Here is a 22601-nt window from a genome sequence, read left to right on the forward strand (position 1 = left end):
AACAGAGAGTGTGAGAGGACGAAGGGCAGAGAGAGAAGGAGACACAGAACCTGAAGAAGGCTCCAGGCTCTGAGCAAACGTTCAGCATAGAGCCTGATGCGGGGCTCAAACCCATGAAGCGTGAGATCATGACCTGAGCCGAAGTTGGACACTTAACTGACTGAGCCACCCAGGCGCCCCTGTAAATGTTTTTTAAAAGTGATCTCTGTGCCCAGTGTGGGTCTTGAACTCATGACCCTGAGATCAAGAGTTGCATGCTTTGCCAACTGGGCTAGCCAAGTACCCCAAGAATGTCTATTTTTTGGCATTTAGTCAACTTGTTAAACAAATTATCTGTCATTTTATTATTGATTTACTGTTCTGATATCTCAGAAAACGAATCCGTTAACAAAAATACAGTTGTAAAGCCATGGAAAATGCTACCCTGTACCTTAGATTCCAAATGATGATGTGGGCATTTCCCTCAAATTCTTCTGTTTTTGTTTCAGGTGTGTAAGGAGATAGCCTTGTCCCAAAAAAGACAAAAACCAACACATATTGTCTGTTTTTATGGTTTCTTTTTCTTTCCTTTTTTTTTTTTATTTTAAGGAATTGATGATTTTGTTTTCGATAGAGTATCAAGAAATCCTCCTAAGATCACCAATAGTCATATTAGGGATTTTGGAAGGCCATTTTAGAATAAGAACAGAAAAGAATAATTGCCAAGGGACTTTGTGGGAGAGGAGAAGAATTCACTTAGAAGAGAAGTGGCTGGGGCACCTGGTTGGCTCATTTGGTTAAGCATCTGACTTTGGCTCAGGTCAAGATCTCATGGTTCATAAGTTCAAGCCTGGCATCAAGCTCTGCCCTAACAGTGCAGAGCCTGCTTGGGATTCTCACTCTTTGTCAAAATAAATAAAACTGGGGCACCTGAGTGGCTCAGCAGTTAATCATCCTACTTTGGTTAGAGTCATGATGTCATGGTTCATGGTTCATGGTTCATGTCTCTGCTGTCAGTGTAGAGCCTGTTTTGGATCCTCTGTCTCCCTGTCTCTGCTCCTCTCCCCCCTCAAAAATAAATAAACATTGAAAACATAAATAAAACTTACAAAAAAAAAAAAAGGAAGGTGACTGCCAAGTGTGGGAAGAAAGTAGAATTGAGAGTAAAGTTTAGGGTGCTAAAATTCTGGAAAGAAATCTCTCTCCACTATTGGTTTGCTCTGAATAGACTTTTCAGAATTCTTGTTAAGTATGAGGAGTCTTGGACTCATTGCTTTAAAAAAGTATATTCAAGATGGATGTGTTTTATCTGTAATATTTGGCTTTCTTTAACATGAATATGAGATGTCTAGGTGACCAGGTGTTTTAATGTGCCAGTTCAGAGGTTCTCTTCTTCTTCCCTTTTTTTTTTCTTCAATTTTTTAAATGTTTATTTGAGAGAGAGTGAGTGAGCATGAGTGGGGGAAGGGCAAAGAGGGAGAGAAAGAATCCCAAGTAGGCTCCATGATGTGGTGCTTGAACTCACAAACTGTGGGATCATGACTTGAGCTGAAATCAAGAGTCAGATGTTTAACCTACTGAGGCACCCAGGCGCTCCTAGAGGTTTTGTTTTCTTCTAATTTAATGAAGTTGAGACAGTGTTTCCTTCTTTCTGTATATATATTTCTAGAACATGTTTAAAATTTCTTTTTAAAAATAGTTGTTCTTCAAGTAGTATTTTAAAGTGTTATTTTAAACATTTATATTATTAAAATTTTAGAAGCCAGGAGATGAAAAAAGAACCTTAATTCTATGGAGGTGGATCCCTTTCAGGCCATTTAAACTTTTTTATATTACTCAGTAGGCTGCAGTGAATATATTTATACTTGTACCTTTCCACAGTTTTAAAAAAATTGACTTGGAATGAATGTTTTCATTAGACTACATTCTGAGAAATGGAATTAAAGATCTTCGTCAGTTTACAATGGGATTACAGGGGCACCTGGGTGGCTCAGTTGGTTAAGCATCCGACTTCGGCTCAGTTCATGATCTCACGGTTTGTGGGTTTGAGCCCCGCGTCAGTCTCTGTGCTGACAGCTGGCTCAGAGCCTGGAGCCTGCTTCAGATTCTGTGTCTCCCTTTCTCTCTCTGAGCTTTCCCTGCTCATACTGTCTCTATCTCTCTCTCAAAAATAAATAAAACATTAAAAAAATTTAACAATGGGATTATTTTCTGATAAACCCATTATAAGTTGAAAATAACCTATTTTAAGCAAGCTCAGAACACTTATATTTGCCAACTACAGTTGGGCAAAATCATCTAACTCAAGGCCCATTGTATAGTAAGGTGTTGACTATCTCATGTAATTTATTGAGTACTGTACTGAAAGTAAAAAACAATAGTTGTATAGTGTATTGATTGTTTATCTTTGTGATTGAGTGGCTGACTGGGAGATGTGACTGCCACTGCCCAGCATCACAAGAGAATATAATATTGCACACTGTTACCTTGGGAAAAGATAAAAATTGAAAGTATATTGGGGTGCCTGGTGGCTCATCCAACTCTTGATTTTGGCTCAGATCATGATCTCACCGTTCATCAGTTCAAGCCCCACATCATGCCCCATGCTGATAGCTCAGGGCCTGCTTGGGACTCAGTCATTCTCTTTCTCTCTCTGTTCCTCTTCCTCCCCCACTTGTGCTCTCTTTCTCGCTCTCAAATTAAATAAATATACTTAAAATTTTCTTTTTAAAAATTCAAAGTATAGTTTCTACTGAAGGCATATTGCTTTTGCATCGTGGTAAGTTTGAAAAATCATAAGTTGAAGTATCGTAAGTCAGTGACCATCTGTACTTAGTTGAAACTGTTTTATGGCTCTTTCTAAATACATATTGTGAAAAGAAAAAAATATCAGTACATTAATTTTTTCTTATTATTACCAAAGCTAAATATTTTTTATGCTTGTGTATTTCCAATATCTTTAAACTCTGAAGTGCCTATTTTCTTTTTTCTATGGAATTTGCACATATAGGTGATATGACAAAACTTGGAGTTGATGCTAGTAACTTGTTTTAATTTTTTATCAATATATTTTTAATAGAAAATTTGGCATCACTTAATTTCAGAAGTATTAGAAAGTTATGGAATTTATATGGACACATTCTTTATAGTTGTGTGTTGTATGCTGTAGGTCTAAAGGACCTGGAAATAGTCAATTTTTTTCTGATGATTTTTTTTTTCCAGATTGAAGAAGGTATTGTTGTAATGGAAGATGATTCTCCAGTGGAGGCTGTGAGCACACCTAATACTCCCCGAAACCTTGCTGCATGGAAAATTAGCATTCCATATGTAGACTTCTTTGAAGACCCTTCCTCTGAAAGGAAGGAGAAAAAGGAGAGAATACCTGTGTTTTGTATTGATGTTGAAAGAAATGATAGAGGAGCAGGTACGAAGTTCTCTGAATACCTTTCTTAAAAGGTGCCAATTAGTCTGTATTTATCAGGAATGATAAACATTTTGCCATTTCTAACTATTGAGTATGACTGCATATCCATAAAATAAGTGTGTGGGGGTGCCTGGTTGGCTTAGTCGGTTGAACATCTGACTTTGGCTCAGGTCATGTTCTCATGGTTCATGAGTTTCGAGACCTGCATCTGTAAACAAACATTCAAAAGATAAGTGTCTGAACAGAAAATTGAATGAAAACTTAGGCTTTTCTAGGTTATCTCTAGTACCACTTAATTAGTTTGTTCGAACTGCATATTGAGTAGACGCTTGTGAGACACCTCACAATTCAAGGCATTTTGTGTAATATTCTCATAATGGTTTTGCTGCCATCATTAGCCCATTAGCCATTATACTTAATTGACGATTAGTAACACATATAGCACTATATCAGGTATTATACCAATTTCATTAAGACAGCATTTCTCCTCCTCCATTGTTATGAGCTAATTAGAGTTTATAAAAATGTGATAAAACACAGTATGAGAAGTTTTCATCATGTTTTCCTATCTTTTTTCTTTTGGTTGTTTCAGGTGTGGACTAATAAATATAGGTATAAAGATAAAGGTGTAGATATAGGTATAAATAGGACTAATAGATATAGGTGTGGTGGACCCATGGTGACAAAACAGTCACCACCCTGGGTTTTGACCAAGAAGTAGGGCATTCAGTGTAAGCAAAACCACATCAAATTTGTGCACATTTTGGGAATGATGAACAGAAAGATAAAGTTGAGTTCAGGAAGAGGGAACTGTGGTGAAAGAAGGAAAGAAAATGGCAGTGTTAGGAAATGGTTTTGAGAGAGGACTGATGATATGTTACAACATGAAGGTCAGTGCTAATAATTCCCCATATTTGTTTTTTTTTAATTTAAAAATATTTATTCTTTTTTAAAAAATTATTTTAAGGTTTATTTATTTTTGAGAGAGAGAGAGAGAGAAAGCATAAGCAGGGGAGGGACAGAGAGAGAGGGAGACAGAGAATCCGAAGCAGGCTCCAGGCTCTGAGCTGTCAGCACAGAGCCCAGCATGGGGCTCAAACCCACAAACCACAGGATCATGACCTGAGCTGCATTTAGCCAGTTGAGCCACCCAGGTGCCCCTATTTATTTGTTCTAGAGAGACAGTGAGAGAGAGAGAGACAGAGAGATAGAGAGACTGAGAAAAAGAGAGTGAGAAAGATTTGGGGGAGGGGCAGAGAGAGAGGGAGAGAGAGAATCCTAGACATGTTCCATACTCAGTGCTGAGCCCGACATGGAGCTTGATCCCGCAACCCTGGGATCACGACTTAAGCCAAAATCAAGAGTCAGATGCTATACTGATTGAGCCACCCCAGTGTCCCCAATTATTTTTATTGTCACCAACTTAATGCACAGTGAGGTTATTTGTTCCAGTTCCCTTAGTAAATGGGGAAACTGGAATTGGAATAGGTAGTCTGACCCAAATTATTCTGTAAACCATTACTTTGTGCTATTCAGTTTGGTAGCCACTAGCCACATGTACCAGTTAAAATTAAATTATATTAAAATTTTAGTTACAATAGCCACATTTCAAGTGATCAATAGCTACATGTAGCTAGTATCTACTATATTAATGCAGGTAATAGAAAACATTTTCAGAATTGCAGATAGTTCTCTTTGATAGTGCTGTTCTATAGTGTATTAGATCAGGGTAATTGGTAAATATTTGAGGGATCCAAAATTGATTACAAGATTTTATGAAATACATAATTTATTTCTGTGACATTGAAACATCATAACTGCATAATTGTTTGAAAATTCTGTCAGCTCTATGATTCTGTTCTAGAAAAAGGTGTTTTGGATAACTTCATAAATAGGTAAAGCTTATCAGTCCCTTAAGAAATTTAAAATTAAAATATGGGATAAAAATGTGATGTTAAGAAATAATAAATTATTAAGACTAGAATACTTTCTAATGGTAATTTATAAAATTATTTATTACTTATTGTGTATCCATTCAATTTACAGTTGGGCATGAGCCTGAACATTGGTCTGTCTATAGAAGATACCTTGAATTCTATGTACTTGAATCGAAACTAACAGAGTTTCATGGTATGTTGTCCTTTTTGTATAAAACATTACATTTTATTATTAGTTTTCTTGAATAAGCTGTTGAACTAGATTTTTTTTTAATTTTAAGTAATTATACAAGGAAGTGTAACAGTTAACACTTGTGTACACTGCTCTTAATATAGGAATGTACTGTTTTTATCTTATTTCTGGCTTACAAATATTTTTAAAGTTTTTACAATACTTGTTTATTTATTTATTAATATTTTTTAAAATATTTACTTATTTTTGAGAGATAGAGACAGAACACGAGCAGGGGAGGGGCAGGGAAAAAGAGAGGGAGATAGAATTGGAAGCAGGCTCCAGACTCTGAGCTGTCAGCACAGAGTCCAACATGGGGCTAGAACTCACGAACTGTGAGAGCATGACCTGAGCTGAAGTCAGAAACTTAACTGACTGAGCCACCCAGGTGCCTCAATAATATTAAAATTGAAAAGAGTTATTCTTGGGGCGCCTGGGTGGTTCATTCGGTTAAGTGTCCAACTTCGGCTCAGTTCATGATCTCGTGGTTTGTGGGTTTGAGCCTTGCATCAGACTCTGTGCTGACAGCTGGCTCAGAGCCTAGAGCCTGCTTCAGATTCTGTGTCTCTCTCTCTCTCTCTGCCCTCCCCTGCTCACGCTCTGTCTCTCTGTCTCTCAAAAATAAATAAATGTTAAAAAAAAAACTAAAAAAAAAAAAGAGAGAAGATAGTTATTCTTTTATTATATTGTAGAAAAGATTGTCTCTCCAGTTTAATTTTTATTTATTTCCATGTGGCAGAAAATTTAAACCAGACATTTCAGAGTTGTTCTATTATTTTACTACCATCTTTCTTGATAAATATGTTTGCTCTGCATCATGGCAAATGTTTTGATTTAGCTCTTAGATTTAGATATGAAAACAAAACTTATAGTATAGTATTTCTTTTAAAGATAGATCAATCAAAAAAGGGGAGCACGTTCCTTCCCTCCCCAAATCAAAGGGCCCTGAGAAAACTTAGGTTTCCTTTCTATTTTTTTAATTTATTTTTTTTAATATATATCCAAGCTAGTTAGCATAGAGTGCAACAATGATTTCAGGAGTAGATTCCTTAATGCTCCTTCCCCATTTAGCCCATCCCCCCTCCAACAACCCTCTCCAGTAAATCTCTGTTCTCCATATTTAAGAGTCTCTTAAGTTTTGTCCCCCTCCCTGTTTTTATATTATTTTTACTTCCCTTTCTGTATGCTCATCTGTTTTGTATCTTAAAGTCCTCGTAAGAGTGAACTCATATGATATTTGTCTTTCTCTGACTAATTTCACTTAGCATAGTACCCTCTAGTTCCATCCACGTAGTTGCAAATCGCAAGATTTCATTCATTTTGATTGCAGAGTAATACGCCATTGTATATGTATATCACAGCATCTTCATCCATTCATCCATCGATGGACATTTGGGCTCTTTCCATACTTTGGCTGTTGTTGATAGTGCTGCTATAAACACTGGGGTGCCTATGTCCTTTCAAAACAACACACCTGTATCCCTTGGATAAATACGTAGTAGCACTTTCCTTTTTTTAGTTCTTCTCTTCACCTCTCAGTCTCTCTTATCTATTTATTTTAGTTAATATCAGGGATGTAGTTATAATGTATTTCTAGTCATTTTGTATGTAGATTTGTATATTCTGAATCCTTTTCTTTTAGACCAGCTTCGTGGCTTATTCCTGATCCAAATTCAGGTTGGTTCTCATTTTGAGGACAGGAACCATTTTTACCCTTCTTTACTAAGAGCAAAGCCCATAATAAAGAGAGTAAAGGAAAGTAAAAAATACAAGGTCCCACTCCAAACTTTTTGCTTAGATTTTGAATTTGTACTTGTCTTTAAATGGTTTTCTCTTGGAGCACCTAAGTGGTTCAGTCGGCTGAGCATCTGACTCTTGATTTTGGCTCAGTTCATGATCCCAGGATCGTGGGGTTGACTCTGCATTGGGCTCCACACGCTTAGGATTCTTTTCTCTCTCTTCCTGTGCCCCCTCTCCTGCTTGCTGGCTCACTCTCTCAATAAATAAACAAACAAATAGAATAAAAGGTCTTTCTTGGTTTCTGCCAGTCTTGTGCAATGTCATTCTTGTCTTGTTCTTTCTCTGAGAAATTTTCCTTTGGGTTTAGACTTGAGAGAAGATCATTTATTCTACAGTTTAAAGTCCTGGGTCAACCTAAGTTGGGTCCCAACAATATTTTTCTTTTTTGGTATTTAAATTTCCAGTCAGCCCTATTTGAGAAAACATGTCCATGGTTTTTCAGTTTTGTTTTTAAGTTTGTATAGTATTGGCAAGGCAAAATGCTACCTTTTTTCCCAATGAGAGAGTAGGTATTTCTGTAAGATTTTGTTTAATAGAATCCACCAACTTCAAAATAATCTCATGATAAGTTTTTGAAGCTTTTTTCCTGTATAGAAGGCTTAAATAAGTCTGTGTCAATGAAGAGTTGGTGATATTATGGATATCTGTATATTCAGGTACTTTGGTCTGGACTTCTGACTTAAAGCTCATGGATTTTCTCAAGATTAATTAAAAGATAATGCCACATCTCTGTAAGAGAGCATTGTGAATCTGATTTTGCCATAGCAAATTATAAGTTAGGTTTTTAAGATAGCAGAAGAACATAATATAACTTATATATATATATATTAATTTCAGGCACATTTCCTGATGCCCAGCTTCCTTCCAAGAGGATTATTGGCCCCAAAAATTATGAATTCTTAAAGTCAAAGAGAGAAGAATTTCAGGAATATCTACAGGTATACTAGTAACCATTGCTAATCATAGCATTCTCTAATCTTTTTTTCTCTTGTATATATGTGTGTGTGTATATATATATTTTGCTTTACAAACTCCTGTCAATGTGGACTTCTAAAATTTTTTTTTTTAAGTTTATTTATTTTTGAGAGAGAAAGACAGAGCGCAAGCGGGGGAGGGGCAGAGAGAGAGACACAGGGTCCCAAGCAGACAACACTGCCAGTACAGAGCCTGATGCCGAGACTCCAACCCATGAACCGTGAGATCATGACCTGAGCTGAAATCAAGAGTCAGACACTTAACCAACTGAGCCACCCAGGAGCCTCTAAAATTCTTTTTTTATTTTTTATGTTTTACTATTTATTTTTGAGATGGGGGACAGGGTCAGAAAGAGAGGGAGACACAGACACTGAACTGTCAGCACAGAGCCCAACACAGGGCTCGAACTCATGAACCATGAGATCATGACCTGAGCCAAAGTCGGATGCTTAACCAGTGGAGCTACCCAGGTGCCCCTAAAATTATATTTTAAGATTTTTTTCCATGTGGAAATGAATTATTGTCATGAGAGTACTTTTTTAAAAAAACTGATAATCTATGAAATACCAGATATTTCTTAGAAGAAGAAAAGTTTTACGGGTTTAGTTTAAAATTTTGGTGTAGGAAGTTAAAGAAGAAAGAAAAACTTGTGGTGTAAAAGATGAAATGCAGTCTAAGAATACTGGGTAGTTTTTGTTATTTTTGTCTTTTTTAAAAAATTTCATTATTTTTTAAAGTGATCTCTACCTATAACGTGGGGCTTGAACTCACAACCCTAAGATCAAGAGTTGCATGTTCTTTTAACTGAGCCAACCAAGTGCTCCTTATGTCTTGAGTTTTGTTTGATTTTATGTTTAGCACTTCTGAACTTGAGAATTGTCCCTCCTCTTTTATTCCTCAATTTTTTCTTTTGCAATTTGTAGGTATTTTTCTAATTTCTTGGGATCTCCTGATTCTCTACTACCATTCATCACTTGGAATTGAATTTTATTTTATTTTTTAATGTTTGTTTATTTTTGAGAGAGAGAGAGTGCAAGCGAGCAGGGGAGGGGCAGAGAGAGAGAGAGAGAGGGAGACAGAATCTGAAGCAGGGTTGGGGTTCTGAACTGTCAGCCCAGAGCCTGACGTGGGGCTTGAACTCACGAACTGCAAGATTATCCTGAGCTGAAGTCAGACGCTTAACCAACTGAGCCACCCAGGTGCCCCCTGAGCTACCCAGGGCCCGAATTTTATTTTATTTTTTATTGTGCACACATGGTGTTATATAAACAGTGTAATTGGTATATTGTTTCCATTGTTGATGCAGTCAACTTAAAAGTTACTTACTTGAGGGGCACCAGGAGTGGCTCAGTCATTAAGCATCCAACTCTTGGTTTTGGCTCAGGTCATGATCTTATGGTCGTGAGATTGAGCCTTGCATCAGACCCTGCACTGACAGCCAGAGCCTGCTTGGGATTCTCTCTTCTTCTCCCTCCATCCCTCTCTTGCTTGTGCATGCTCACTCGTGTGTGCTCGCTCGCTTGCTCGCTCTCTCTCTCAAAAAAAAGATGCTTACTTGAGACTAATGTAAAATTAATGATCATCTTTCTTTAATCAAGTGCCTGAGACCAAAGAGTTGATACTTTTTGGGTTTGTTAAAAAAAAAAATTTTTTTTTAATGCTTATTTTTGAGAGAGAAAATGTGGGGGAGTATCAGGGAGAGAGGGAGACAGAGGATCCCAAACAGGCTCTGTGCTGACAGCAGAGAGCCTGATGTGGGCTTGAACTCATGAGCAGTGAGATCATGACCTGAGTCAAAGTCAGACGTATAAGCAACTGAGCCATCCCGATGCCAAATCTTTTCTTAGGGTGCCTGGGTGGCTCAGTTGGTAAAGCGTCTGACTTCGGCTCAGGTCATGATCTCATGGTTCGTGGGTTCAATCCCTGCGTCGGGCTCTCTGCTGACAGCACAGAGCTTGGAGCCTGCTTCAGATTCTGTATCTCCCTCTCTCTCTCTGACCCTCCCCTGCTCACGCTGTCTCTCTCCCTCTCTCAAAAATAAATAAAACATTATAAAAAAATTTAAAAAGATCCTTTAAAAAATCTTTACTTTATTTGGCCATGGAATTTTTTAGATTTTATAAAGTGTTAATTCAGTTAAATTTGGATGCCTCCTTGCCCAAAATAAATATTTTAAGTTAAAAAAATATTCAACAGTCAAAAGGAATATTTATGTTTTATTTCTTGCATTTGAACTGTTGAATACTTCAGCCCAGAAAATATTCATTATATAATTTTTTGGTGGTGTGAAAATTGAAATATGAAATAATTATTAACTACTGCAAGGATATTTGAACGCAGCATATAGGAGTGTTAACCTTTGCCTTTGTTGATATCATTAACCCATTATTTGAATGGACTAAATCTTTCTAAGAGCTGGAATACCGCATTCTAGAAGAGTGTTTTCTGGTGATATGGAGCTAAAGGTTGCTGTTACTAGTATTTCATTTATACAGATTTCTGCTCATAAAGTTTTGCAACTATTTCAAGTTACAAAACAATATTAGGTAAGACTGGGTTAATCTTGGCTTTAAAAAGTCAGTTTATCTTGTAAGAAAATAGTGTTGCAAGAAGAACAGACAACAAATTTTCCAAGTTAGGTCACGTTTCCACATTTAGTTTTCTGCAAAACGCTTGTGCCAACTTCTTTTAATTATCAAGAAAGTTATAATATATTGTAGTACTTGTTTTATAGTTGAGAAACTGAGACACAATATTAGCTAATGTTTAATCTTCTTTCCTGTGTTATCAGGTACTCTGCTAAATGCTTTATATAATAACGCTATAAAGTAAGTAGTAGAATTATCTTCATTTTACAGTTGAGGAAACTGACTCTTAAGTAATTTAGGAACTTTTCTAGGGATACCTTGTTGGTAAATGGAAGAGAGCCAGAATTCAAATCCTTTCATGTCTGACTATAGAGGCTGAAGTCTTATCGCTGTGTGATACATTCTTTCTACAAATGTAGTTTTGTTTTTCTGAAGATAAAATAGCTTTTGAGGATTTATAATTGTTTTTTATCATTTTAATATAGTTTTGATCACCCTTCTGGTTATTAAGCCTCTTTTTCCCTTTATTTTTTCTTTTTTCATTCAAGAAACTTCTGCAGCATCCAGAACTGAGTAATAGTCAACTTCTGGCAGATTTTCTCTCCCCCAATGGTGGGGAAACACAGTTTCTTGATAAGATTCTACCAGATGTAAATCTTGGTAAGTCAGTTTAGAGAGTCATGTATAAGAGGATAAACTGAGAGGCCCTTGAGTGGCTGTCTCCTCCTGTCTGACTCATGATTTTGGCTCAGGTCATGATCTCATGGTTCATGAATTTGAGCCCCGCATCAGGCTCCATGTTGGCAGTGTGAAGCCTGCTTGGGATTGTCTCTTTCTCACTCTCTGTCTGTCCTTTCTCCATAGGTGTACATGCTCTTTCTATTTCTCAAAATAAATAAATTTACTTAAAAATCTTTTAAAAGTGGGTAAATTGAAAATAATTAGCATTTTCAGATTAATGAAGAAAGAGTAGTTTATATAGTGAAAACTGTGTATCAAATTCTAACAGACTTAGTATACATTGTTTGGAAACTAATTTCCAAATTGGAAACTAATTGGGAAAACAGTTTGGTATGAAAATTAAATGACNNNGAAAACTGAATGACCCAGAGTTCCTGTCTGAGATATATACTCTAGAGAATCTTGTATTCATATTGAAGAATGTTCGGGGCATCATTTTTTATAACCATTCTCTAAAACTGGAAATAATACAAATGTTCATCACCAATAGAGCAGACATAAATTGTGGTGGATTCATAAAATGAATATTATGTAGCTATTTGCAACATTGTTAATCTTAAAAACATGAATGACAAGCAAGACACAGAATATATACAGCATGGTTTCTTTTACATAAAGTTTAGTATAGACCACAGTAATATAAGCAGGAAAAGTGTGAATTAAAGATAATAATTGAGGTAGGGGCACCTGGGTGGTTCAGTTGATTAAGCGTCTGACTTGATCTTGGTTCAGGTCATGATCTCATGGTTCGTGAGTTCCAGCTCCACATCAGGCCCTATGCTGACAGTGCAGGGTCTCCTTGGAAATCTCTCTCTCCCTCTCTCTCCTTGCCCCTTCTCAGTTCTCTCTCTCAAAATAAATAAATAAATATTAAAAAAAAAGAGATAATAATGGAGTAAAGCAGTATTTCTAAATACATTTTATATAATATAATTTTAAGTATGTACAGAACTAAACAAATGAATTAAATGTTACAAGTGGGCATTTGGCTTTCATCTGTATCTCTTCAAATGAATATATTGAGTTAGAGCCAAAATACAAGGTATTTGTGCTTGGAGGTTCTCTTATCAGGGGAAAATGGGAGGACATTTTATATTTGGTTATATATGATGTTTAGGAGATAGAATTGGGTAGACTTGGTTGCCAGCTAGGATTAACTAAAGGAGAAGAAATGATCAAAGATATGATCCAGCTTTTCTATTTAAACATTTGGATGGATGCTGTTATTTGCTGAGTTAAGGAATAAATTAAGAGCAGTTCTGAACTTGAGTTTATAGAATCCAGTGAGAGAAATTTTGTAAGGCAGGAGAGGCCAGGAGACAGGCAAGCAGTAGAGATTTGAGTCAGATTGAAGATATGAAGTCAGATTGAGCAAATAATTTGACTCAGGAAGAGCATGATACAAACAGGATTAAGCTTGTTATTTAAGAAACTTTGGGAATTCTAAGGAGGGAGGAGTAGTTAGTGGGGGTAGCAAAGGAGAAATAGTCTGATGGGAGAGGTTTAGGTGGTTTTCATGTCATAAAATATCTCCATTTTATTTTATCTATTTATATTTTTAAAATGTTTACTTTTGAGAGGGAAAACACAAGCAGGAAAGGGGCAGAGGGGGTAGGGGTGAGGGGACAGAGGATCTGAAGCGGGCTCTGCACTAATAGTGAGCCCAAGGTAGGACTTGAACTCACAAACCGTGAGATTATGACGTGATCCAAAGTCAGACGCTCAACCGACTGAGTCACCCAGGTGCCCCCAACAAACCTCCATTTTAATTTCTTATTAATATGTGTCTTGCTATTGCCGTAAGTCTACTTTTTTTCTAAATTGAATTGAAATAAATTTAAGTAGCATTTATCAATTTTAACTGCTTTTTACAGGCATTTCTAATGTTTGAGAAAATCTCAAAGTGTTTAAAATAAGGGAATTTGGAGATAAGATCAAGAAGGAATTTTGGCAAACAGGATTAGAATATGTATTCTTAACCAAAAATTCAGAATATAAGCTATTTAAATAATCAATTTAAATGTTGTAGCAATTCTTAAAATTTTTTTGACTTTTTCATACTTTTAGATATCTTTATATATTCATCATTGTTTAAAATCTTTTGAAAACATTTTTTATGGAAAATTTCAAATATACACAAAAGTAGAGAAATCCTAAATATTGTATCTATAAATAGTTAAGAATACCATATTTAGGAGACACCTGGGTGGCTTGGTCGGTTAAGCCTCACTTGGGCTCAGGCCGTGATCTCACAGTTCCCCAGTGGTTCCTGAGTTTGAGCCCTGCATTGGGCTCCCTGCTGATCTCACAGAGCCCACTTCAGATCCTCTGTCCGCTTCTTTCTCTGCCCCTGCCCCATTTGTGTGCACACATTCGCACGCATACGCGTGCTCTCTCTCTCTCAAAATTAGTAAACATTAAAAAAAAAGAAAAAAGAAAATACCATATTTATTGTAAATTTCTGTTGAGTGTGAAATGGTAAGTTATAAATAGTTTTCCTGTTATTTTTTTTTACTTGGCTATTGAGTATTTAAAATTATCTAGTGAAAAAGATAAAATTACCTAGTAAAGTATTCATGTGAGCAGTTATGAGGTATATTATGCTTTCATAAAATTAATATTTTACTTTTAATTGCAGGGAAAATTATAAAGTCTGTTCCTGGAAAACTAATGAAAGAGGTGAATAACTGATTTACGTATATTCTGTAACATGATAGTTATAAATATATTTAAATATCAGTGAATTTTAACACATTATATGATTATTAAAAATCATAATCTTGATTTTTTTATTTTCATACCATGATTTCTATATCACAACAGAAAGGCCAGCATTTGGAACCTTTCATCATGAATTTCATTAATTCTTGTGAATCTCCAAAGCCTAAACCAAGTAAACCAGAACTGACCATTCTCAGCCCTACTTCAGAAAACAACAAGAAGGTACTGCATATTTATTGCTTGACAGAGTCATGAGGTTTGAAGTTACCCTGCTTGAAATGGCTTTCCATTGTAGGGAGAAATATGTGCTAATGAAATGAATGGGACTTTCCTTTATATGGAAATCACTTGTGTATTTTATGTAGTTGCTTGCATCTTTGCTTTAACACATAAATTTATTTTAGATAATTGTATTTGCAAATTTCTAACATTTCTGTATTGGGATTTTTTTTTTTTTTTTTTAGTTTATTATTTATTTTGAGAAAGGGAGAAAAAGAGTGGGGAAGGTACAATGTGAGGGAGAGAGAGAATCCCAAGCAGGCTCCACACCATCAATGTAGAGCCTGATGCAGCTGAAGTCTGATGCTTAACCAACTGAGCCACCCAGGCACCCTTTGGGGGATTTTTTAAGCTGGTTTTCTTAGGTTGTAAATCACCAACTTCCAATACTCACGAAATAAATTGATATAATATAGTTATGTGGATTTCATGTTTATTTTATCTAATCTTAATGGCTTTTATAATACTTAATCCATTCATTAAGCAAGTATTTTAACCTGTACCTACTGTTGACCACTTGGTACTGGAATATAAAGATATATTTCCTGTCCACAGGAAGCTCCGTTTAGTGCCAGAATAGTGCTCAGCATGAAGAGCTATGTGAGCTCAAATGACAGCCTTCCCTTTTACCCCCAAAACTCACTTTTTTGTTATTATTCTCAAGGGTAGCTTTAATATTTTCTTTACTTTATCGCCTTCTTTTGATATATACAATTAATTTTTGTGTATTGATTTTTAAAATTCAGTAACTTTGCTAGACTAGTATTAATTTTAGTAATGTATCTATTAATTTTTTTAGATTTACACACTATCTGCAAATGATGGTTTTGTTTCATTCATGGCTAGGACCTGTTGTACAAAAGGAATGATTTCAGTATTTCACCATTAAATACTATATAGTGTAGCTTTTTTCATAGATATTCTTTATAAGGTTAAGGATGTTTGGATCCATCTTTATGGGTGGAGTTGGCCTATATTGGAATGAATTATGCTTGCAAACCAAATTTTACAGTAATTTTTCTTTCTCCTTCTATCCTTGTCAATTTTTTTAAAAAATTATTTATTTATTTTGAGAGAGAGAGAGAGCACAGGCAGGGGAACAGCAGAGAGAGATGGAGAGAGAGAGGATATCAAGCAGGTTCCACGTTGTCAGCACAGAGCCCAATGTAGTACTCGAACTCACAAACCATGAAATTATGACCTGAGCTGAAATCAAGAGTCAGAAACTTAGCCAGATGAGTCCCCCAGGTGTCCCAGTCCTTGTCAGGTTTTGGTATCGAAATTATATAACCTTTTTCTATTTGCTGGTAAAATTATAATTGGAATTATTAGTTCTTTAAATAATTCATAGGATTGGTTGTGAAAGTCCTCTAAGCCTCAAGTTTTGTTTATAGGAAAGTTTTTTTTTTTTTTTTAAACCAACTTAATTTCTGCGTACCTGGGTGGCTCAGCTCAGTCAGTTGAGTGTCCAGCTTTGGCTCAGGTCATGATCTTATGGTTCATGTGTTTGAGCCCTGCATTGAGCTTTTTACTGTCAGCTTGGAGTCAGAGCGGAGCCTACTTTAGATCTTCTGTCCCCTCTCTCCCTGCACCTTCCCTGCTCATGCTTTCTCTCAAAAATAAATAAACATTAAAAAGAATTTCTTTGATTATAGTATTCTTCAGATTTGCTTCATGAGTCGGTTTTGATCGGTTATATTTTTCAACACATTTTTTATTCTATCTAAACTTGAAAAAATTTTGGCCTGAAGTTGTCAGTAAAGTCCTTATTTTTTCTGACATCTGTAGTTATATCTCCTTTTATTTTTTTACATTATTTATGTCATTTTCTTTTTTATTTTTTTGGTCATTCTTGCCAAAGATTTTGTCCTTCTAATCTTTTGGCTTTGTTGATCTTTTCTAGCATACTTTTAGTTCCTTTATTTCTGCTGTTTTATTATTATTATCAATAATAGACTTTTTTTGCATATGTTGGTAAGTAGGACTGAGATTTAGTTGCATTTCATCATTTTTACTATAAGTAATTTTTTACATTTTTTTTCACATTGATTAGACATTTCCAGACTGTGACTGTTACTCTCCAAATAAACTTTGGTTAAAGCTCAATGTTCACCTCTAAACACCCTTTAATTAACTAGTGAATTATAATCTTTAAGTCATGTTTTAAAATTAGCTGTCATTAATATATTTATACATGTTTATATATTCATTTGCTCCTTTTGGTATTAAAAAAACAAAGGAGTTCTTCCTGTGGGTAATGAATTATCTGTTTTGTCTTAAATGAATGCAGACTTTTGTGTACTACCTTGGGGAGAATATGTATTTTTAATTCAATTTTGGGTATAAATGTGGAATTTTGGAGGCAGAGTTTAACCTAGCTAATACTCAGTTTGGATTAAAAAAGGTTTAAATACCTGTGCTCTGTTGTCACTTTAGCCTTAGTGATTATTATTAGCAGGCATAATAAACTATGTGACTCTTTATTATTTCAATTTTTACTTCAGCTTTTCAGTGATCTGTTTAAGAATAATGCAAACCGTGCTGAGAATACAGAAAGAAAGCAAAATCAGAATTATTTTATGGAGATGATGACTGTAGAAGGAGTCTATGATTACCTGATGTACGTAGGTAAGTTCTATCCGGTTACTATTGAAACCTACTTTTCATTCACATATCCTATATTTTCTGTGATAGAAATTAATGCTCTTCACAATTACCCCATTGTAACTTCTTTTTAAATTGAAGATATTTTTTTAATAAGAATTTGATACAAATAGTCTTGAAAACATTAAAGTTACTAGTGTTTACAAATAACATATTACCATTTGTGTGTTTTCCTATTAGAGAATGTTTGAAATACCTGTTTATCTTAACAAAATATTCTATATGATTCTTCTCAGGACGAGTGGTTTTCCAAGTTCCTGACTGGCTTCATCATCTCTTAATGGGAACTCGAATTCTGTTTAAAAATACCCTGGAAATGTATACTGACTACTATCTTCATTGTAAACTACAACAGCTATTTCAGGAGCACCGATTGGTCTCACTTATAACACTTCTCAGAGGTTTGTATTTTCTCATGTGTTTGTTTCAGGTCTTGTGTACTGTTATGTCTTGTTTTTCATTGGCTTATTGATATTTCTGCTATGAAGAAGTACTTTGTGTATAATAGGTGAAAATTCCAGCAATATTTTTTTGTTTCTTTTCAGATGCTATATTCTGTGAAAACACTGAACCTCGTTCTCTCCAAGATAAGCAAAAACGAGCAAAACAGACTTTTGAAGAAATGATGAATTACATTCCAGGTGTAATATCTAAGTAGTTAAATATAGATTAGCACTCTTTGAGATTACGATGTATAGTAATTACTGAGGCTAATTTTTATTTTGAGTTTTCATTTTAGTATTAGTTATTAAGGACAAAGTAAAATTCATTAGTTAAATAAAATTTGGTTTTTATGATATAAACACTATGGAATTTAAGACAGGCTTGTTCTACTCATGCAATAGCCAGGCTTTTTCAACCACAGCTTATAATCAGACTGATGAAAGTGATCTGTCAGTGGGACAGTTGGAATCCTGCTGTCCACTCTACGATAAGAGCTGCACTCGTGTTTATAAGTAAAAGATCAGAATTCATTCATTCCAAATTTACTGAGCACATTCCACATGTCAGGCACTATGCAGAGTGCAAGGGATGTAAAATGTGTACTTGAGTAGTTCAGCCTAGTAGGAAGACAGACATACAGGGAAAACATACATGTGATAAGAGAAGGCATGTTCTAGTCACAGAGTGTCTCAGAGGAGAATGATCATTTCTCCTGTAAAGCGGGTAAGCTTGGACCACAAGGTAAAGGAATACTAGTAACCTCTTACAGAGATGGGAAATACAAGGAAAAAATGTCAGGGGGTCAAAGCAGAGGATACTTGGTTTAGAATATTTTGAGTGTGAAGTGCCTATACATTATTCAGGAGGACATATCTTGTAAGTAGTGAGATACCCAGGCTTTGAAATTGGAGAAATGAATAGTACAGGATAGACACATGGGAGTTATGTGTAGTGGATAATAATGCCCAGAGAGAAAATATAGAGTAGGAACTGAAGAAGCCTATGGACTGTACCTTAGAGAATTCTCATCATTGAAAAATTAGTCACAGAATAGTCCTGTTGCTCTGTGAGAAGACAGTTAAGTTAAATCCTTGGTCTGAATATAAAAGTGAATAAAAGCTCTTCTGGGGTAAGTTTTCTGTAGGTAAATGAAATAATTTCTTACCTGTTTTGTAATAGTGACCCTAGTGTCCTGCTTGTAACAGTCTTAGTTTTGATATTCAGGGACAACATGGAAAATCACTGAATGTAATAATTTCTTATTTTGCTGAGGCATGAACTTGAATCACCTCTACTTCAAGACTTCTGTTTGGGAAGGAATAATTTAGTGAGAAACTTAGTGTGTCTTTCTGTTGTCCTCTACCCTTCAGTCTTACTCAGGAACTCCTGAAGGATCTGAAAGGATCACTTATTTTTGTCCATTATGCTTCACACATAATAATTGGGAAATTTTGTGTAGTATTGGTGAATTAGCAGACTCATAAAGATCCATATTGGACTACATATCTTGAAAATATCAAGGATCTACTATGCTTGTTATAAATTGAATTTGGCCTTTGCTGTTTAAGGTTAGATTTATCTCCTAGAAGCAAACATAAGGTGAGAACTTTTCAAGAACATCGTTAAGAGTTTTATTATGATTGGAGGAGAAAGGACACATATTTGAGCACTTGGTTTACTTAATTTTATTTTCCTGCTTTGGGGAAAATGTTCAGCTGAGATTTTTAGTAAGGACTGACTCTTTGGTAATAGAAGTGATACATGATATCTGTGCAGTCAAACATAAATAAGAACTTTTTAGATCTTAAATTAGTCTTTAAACATTTTCCCAAAAGATTGTTCTATAAGATGGTTAATAATAATTATGCAAAAAGTACAAAATAAAGTGGTCATATTCATTGAGGAAAGTCTATATTAAAAAATGAACTTTTTTCCTGATACTAAGATATTCAAACATTATGAAAATATATATAGTAAAAAGTAGAAGCCATCTTCTCCCCAGTGTGCAGAAGTAGCCACATACTCAGTTTGGTGTTAATCCTCACAAATATTTTTCTGTGCATTTCTATATACATGTATCAAATATATACATAATTCTGGGATTTTATTTTATTTGTTTTATCTGAATGGAATAACGATATGTATTAGTTTCCAACTGTCTTTTATCACTTAATAATGTAAATAGAATAACAATATAAAGAATATACATTTTTTTACTGCAACATTCCTCAGTGCTTGCTGTATACTTAGTGCATTGTGAGTCTCCAAAAGGAGGATGTATAATTCTGAGTTTCTTAATTTGACCATAGGAGTGTTTTTTCCAGGAGCCTCTTGCAAGAATACTGGTTTAGGAAATGCTGATTTACAGTTTTTGTGTAATATCTGGGAAACAGAGTGAAGATTTTGCTTTATGGTCCACTAAATGATGAGTCACTTTATAATATGAAATGTTTCACATTCGGCTTTCTCATTTAGATCTGATAGTTAAGTGTATTGGTGAAGAAGCCAAGTATGAAAGCATCAGACTTCTGTTTGATGGTTTACAACAGCCAGTTCTCAATAAACAGGTAAAAATCATTAAACCAGGTTGATTAGTGTTGGCTAGGTTTTGTGAATGACACACAGTAGGATGTCTGGTATATTATTAATTGTGAAATGACACTATCAAGTCGTTGTACTTCAAACATTCAGATAGAAAAAAAAATGTTTTGTCTTTGTTACTCTTTTTTGCTGACCACTTTTTAGTACTTCTATTAAGTTTTCTATTTTAATTTCAGTATATAGTTAACATATAGTGTCATATTAGTTTCAAGTATATAATTTGGTGATTTAACCATTCTATACATTACTCAGTGCTCAACAGGATGAGTGTACGCTTACCCCCTTCACCTATTGTACCCATTTCCCCCTGCCCTGTGGTAACCATCAGTTTGTTTTCTGTAGTTGAGTAATTTTTTTTCTTTATAACATGAGTAGTTTTAACTTAAAATAAACATAGATTCATTATAGAGAATTTTGAACTTATACAAAATTAATGAAATAAAGTAAACATTTAAAAACTAAGAATTCCATCATTCAGATTACGTTAGAATAACCACAGTTAACACTACATATGTGGTGCACTATGTACATATTTTGTTGAGATCCTAATGTAAAATTTTGTATTCTGGATCTTTCTTCAAAATTTTTGTTACATATAAAATAGTTAAGATGAAATGAATATGCAGCATAATAATAAAGTGTCCACATGTGAACACATGAGTATTTGAGTTCTGCTCCCTGCCTTCTCATTTAGATGTAACTACAGTCCTGAATTTTGTGCTTATCATTTTTATGGTTTTTTTGTCTAATGCCTTAAAAATTTTTTTTTTTGGTGCTTTAGCTGACTTACGTTTTATTGGACATTGTGATACAAGAACTATTTCCAGAGCTCAATAAGGTAACTGAAAAGCAGCAGTTTTATTCTTTGTTTTTGATAGTATGCTGACATTTATTTTAATTAGGGACACAAACATTAAGGGAACCCTTGTGACTATGATCCTTTTAAAAATGAAAACGTTAGCAAATGACTCTCTATATTTTCTTTTTTCAAATAGAGTTACTTTTGGGTGGACAGGAGAGGAAGGAATAGCCTGTGTTTTGACTTCCCTGCTTCCTAATTACAAGCAGATAGGAATGTTATACCCTGTAGTCTTTCCAGAGGAAGGTGTGAGTTTAAATCCTGGCACTAGAGTGGGCCAAGCTCTTTAGGCTGTCCTCTGTCTGTAACACTGAATGTTGTATGAGTCAGACTTGAGTGTTTTTGAGGCGGTTGAGCTTATGTGAACCCAAGAGTACAAATGAATTGGAATTGGAGGATAGCAATATTATAATTGTATTGAATATTGTATATATAGAGAGAATATATATGTAATATATATGTCTTAGGTTAGAATTTTAATACACTGGAATTGTTATTAGGCACTTCACAAACGAACCTTGTTTTATTGTCTTTATTAAATAGATTTATTTTCACTTTAGGTACAAAAAGAAGTTACCTCTGTGACGTCCTGGATGTAAATATTTGGATTTGAGATAGAATGACCAGATAGATAACAAATTTCTGCTGTGCTAGTGTAGTATATATGTACTTTTTTCTTTTACTTTTGTATATTCTTGTATATATCATGTAATCCAGTGTCTGAATTTTTGATTTTTTTGTTTTAATAAAGACTAACACAAACTTAATAATGATTAAAAGTGATTGGGTTTCATAGTCTTTCATTTTATACCTGTTATCCAAATTTTATTAGAACATATGTCATTTGCTGTTGCCATTTTTTTTTGGTAATTTATTTATTTTTGAGACACAAAGATACAGAGCATGAGTGGGGGAGGGGCAGAGAGAGAAGGAGACACAGAATCTAAAACAGGCTCCAGGCTCTGAGCTGCCAGCACAGAACATGATGCGGGGTTTGAACCCACAAACTGCAAGATCATGACCTGAGCCGAAGTCGGACACCTAACCAACTGAGCCACCCAGGCGTCCCTCTGTTGCCATTTTTAAAAATGTTTTATTTATTTATTTGGAGAGAGTGAGAGCATGTGAGTGTGAGTGGGACGGGGGGCGGGGTGGGAAGGAGAGGAGAGAATCCCAAGCTGACAGACAGTGAGGAGCCTGACCTCAAGAAACGTGAGATCACGATTTGAGCTAAAATCAAGAATTGGATGCTTAACCGACTGAGCCACCCAGGTACCCCTGCTACTGCCAATTTTTAAAGAGATAGGGCAAACAGATAAGACCAATAATCTTTGTATCATATCACTTTGAAAATAAT

At 35.1% G+C, this 22601-nt stretch overlaps 1 protein-coding gene across 5 annotated transcripts in view; it reads left to right on the forward strand.

Moving 5' to 3' along the window:
- The window catches only part of SNX14 (sorting nexin 14), a 72013-nt gene extending 49986 nt beyond the window's left edge, over positions 1-22027 (forward strand). For all 5 annotated transcript variants that reach the window (XM_077750365.1, XM_077750367.1, XM_077750366.1 and 2 more), the window contains 12 exons: positions 3202-3403; positions 5450-5533; positions 8210-8310; positions 11484-11595; positions 14315-14355; positions 14500-14619; positions 17181-17304; positions 17577-17741; positions 17886-17981; positions 20260-20351; positions 21167-21223; positions 21805-22027. In XM_077750365.1, coding sequence (XP_077606491.1) covers positions 3202-3403; positions 5450-5533; positions 8210-8310; positions 11484-11595; positions 14315-14355; positions 14500-14619; positions 17181-17304; positions 17577-17741; positions 17886-17981; positions 20260-20351; positions 21167-21223; positions 21805-21843 — 1233 coding nt within the window. In that variant the 3' untranslated portion in view covers positions 21844-22027. The remainder of the gene's footprint in view (positions 1-3201; positions 3404-5449; positions 5534-8209; positions 8311-11483; positions 11596-14314; positions 14356-14499; positions 14620-17180; positions 17305-17576; positions 17742-17885; positions 17982-20259; positions 20352-21166; positions 21224-21804) is intronic.
- Positions 22028-22601: the final 574 nt, after the last annotated feature.

This window comes from Crocuta crocuta, unplaced genomic scaffold (genome assembly GCF_008692635.1).
Source record: "Crocuta crocuta isolate KB4526 unplaced genomic scaffold, BGI_CrCroc_1.0 scaffold9, whole genome shotgun sequence".
Taxonomy (NCBI): Eukaryota; Metazoa; Chordata; class Mammalia; order Carnivora; family Hyaenidae; genus Crocuta; species Crocuta crocuta.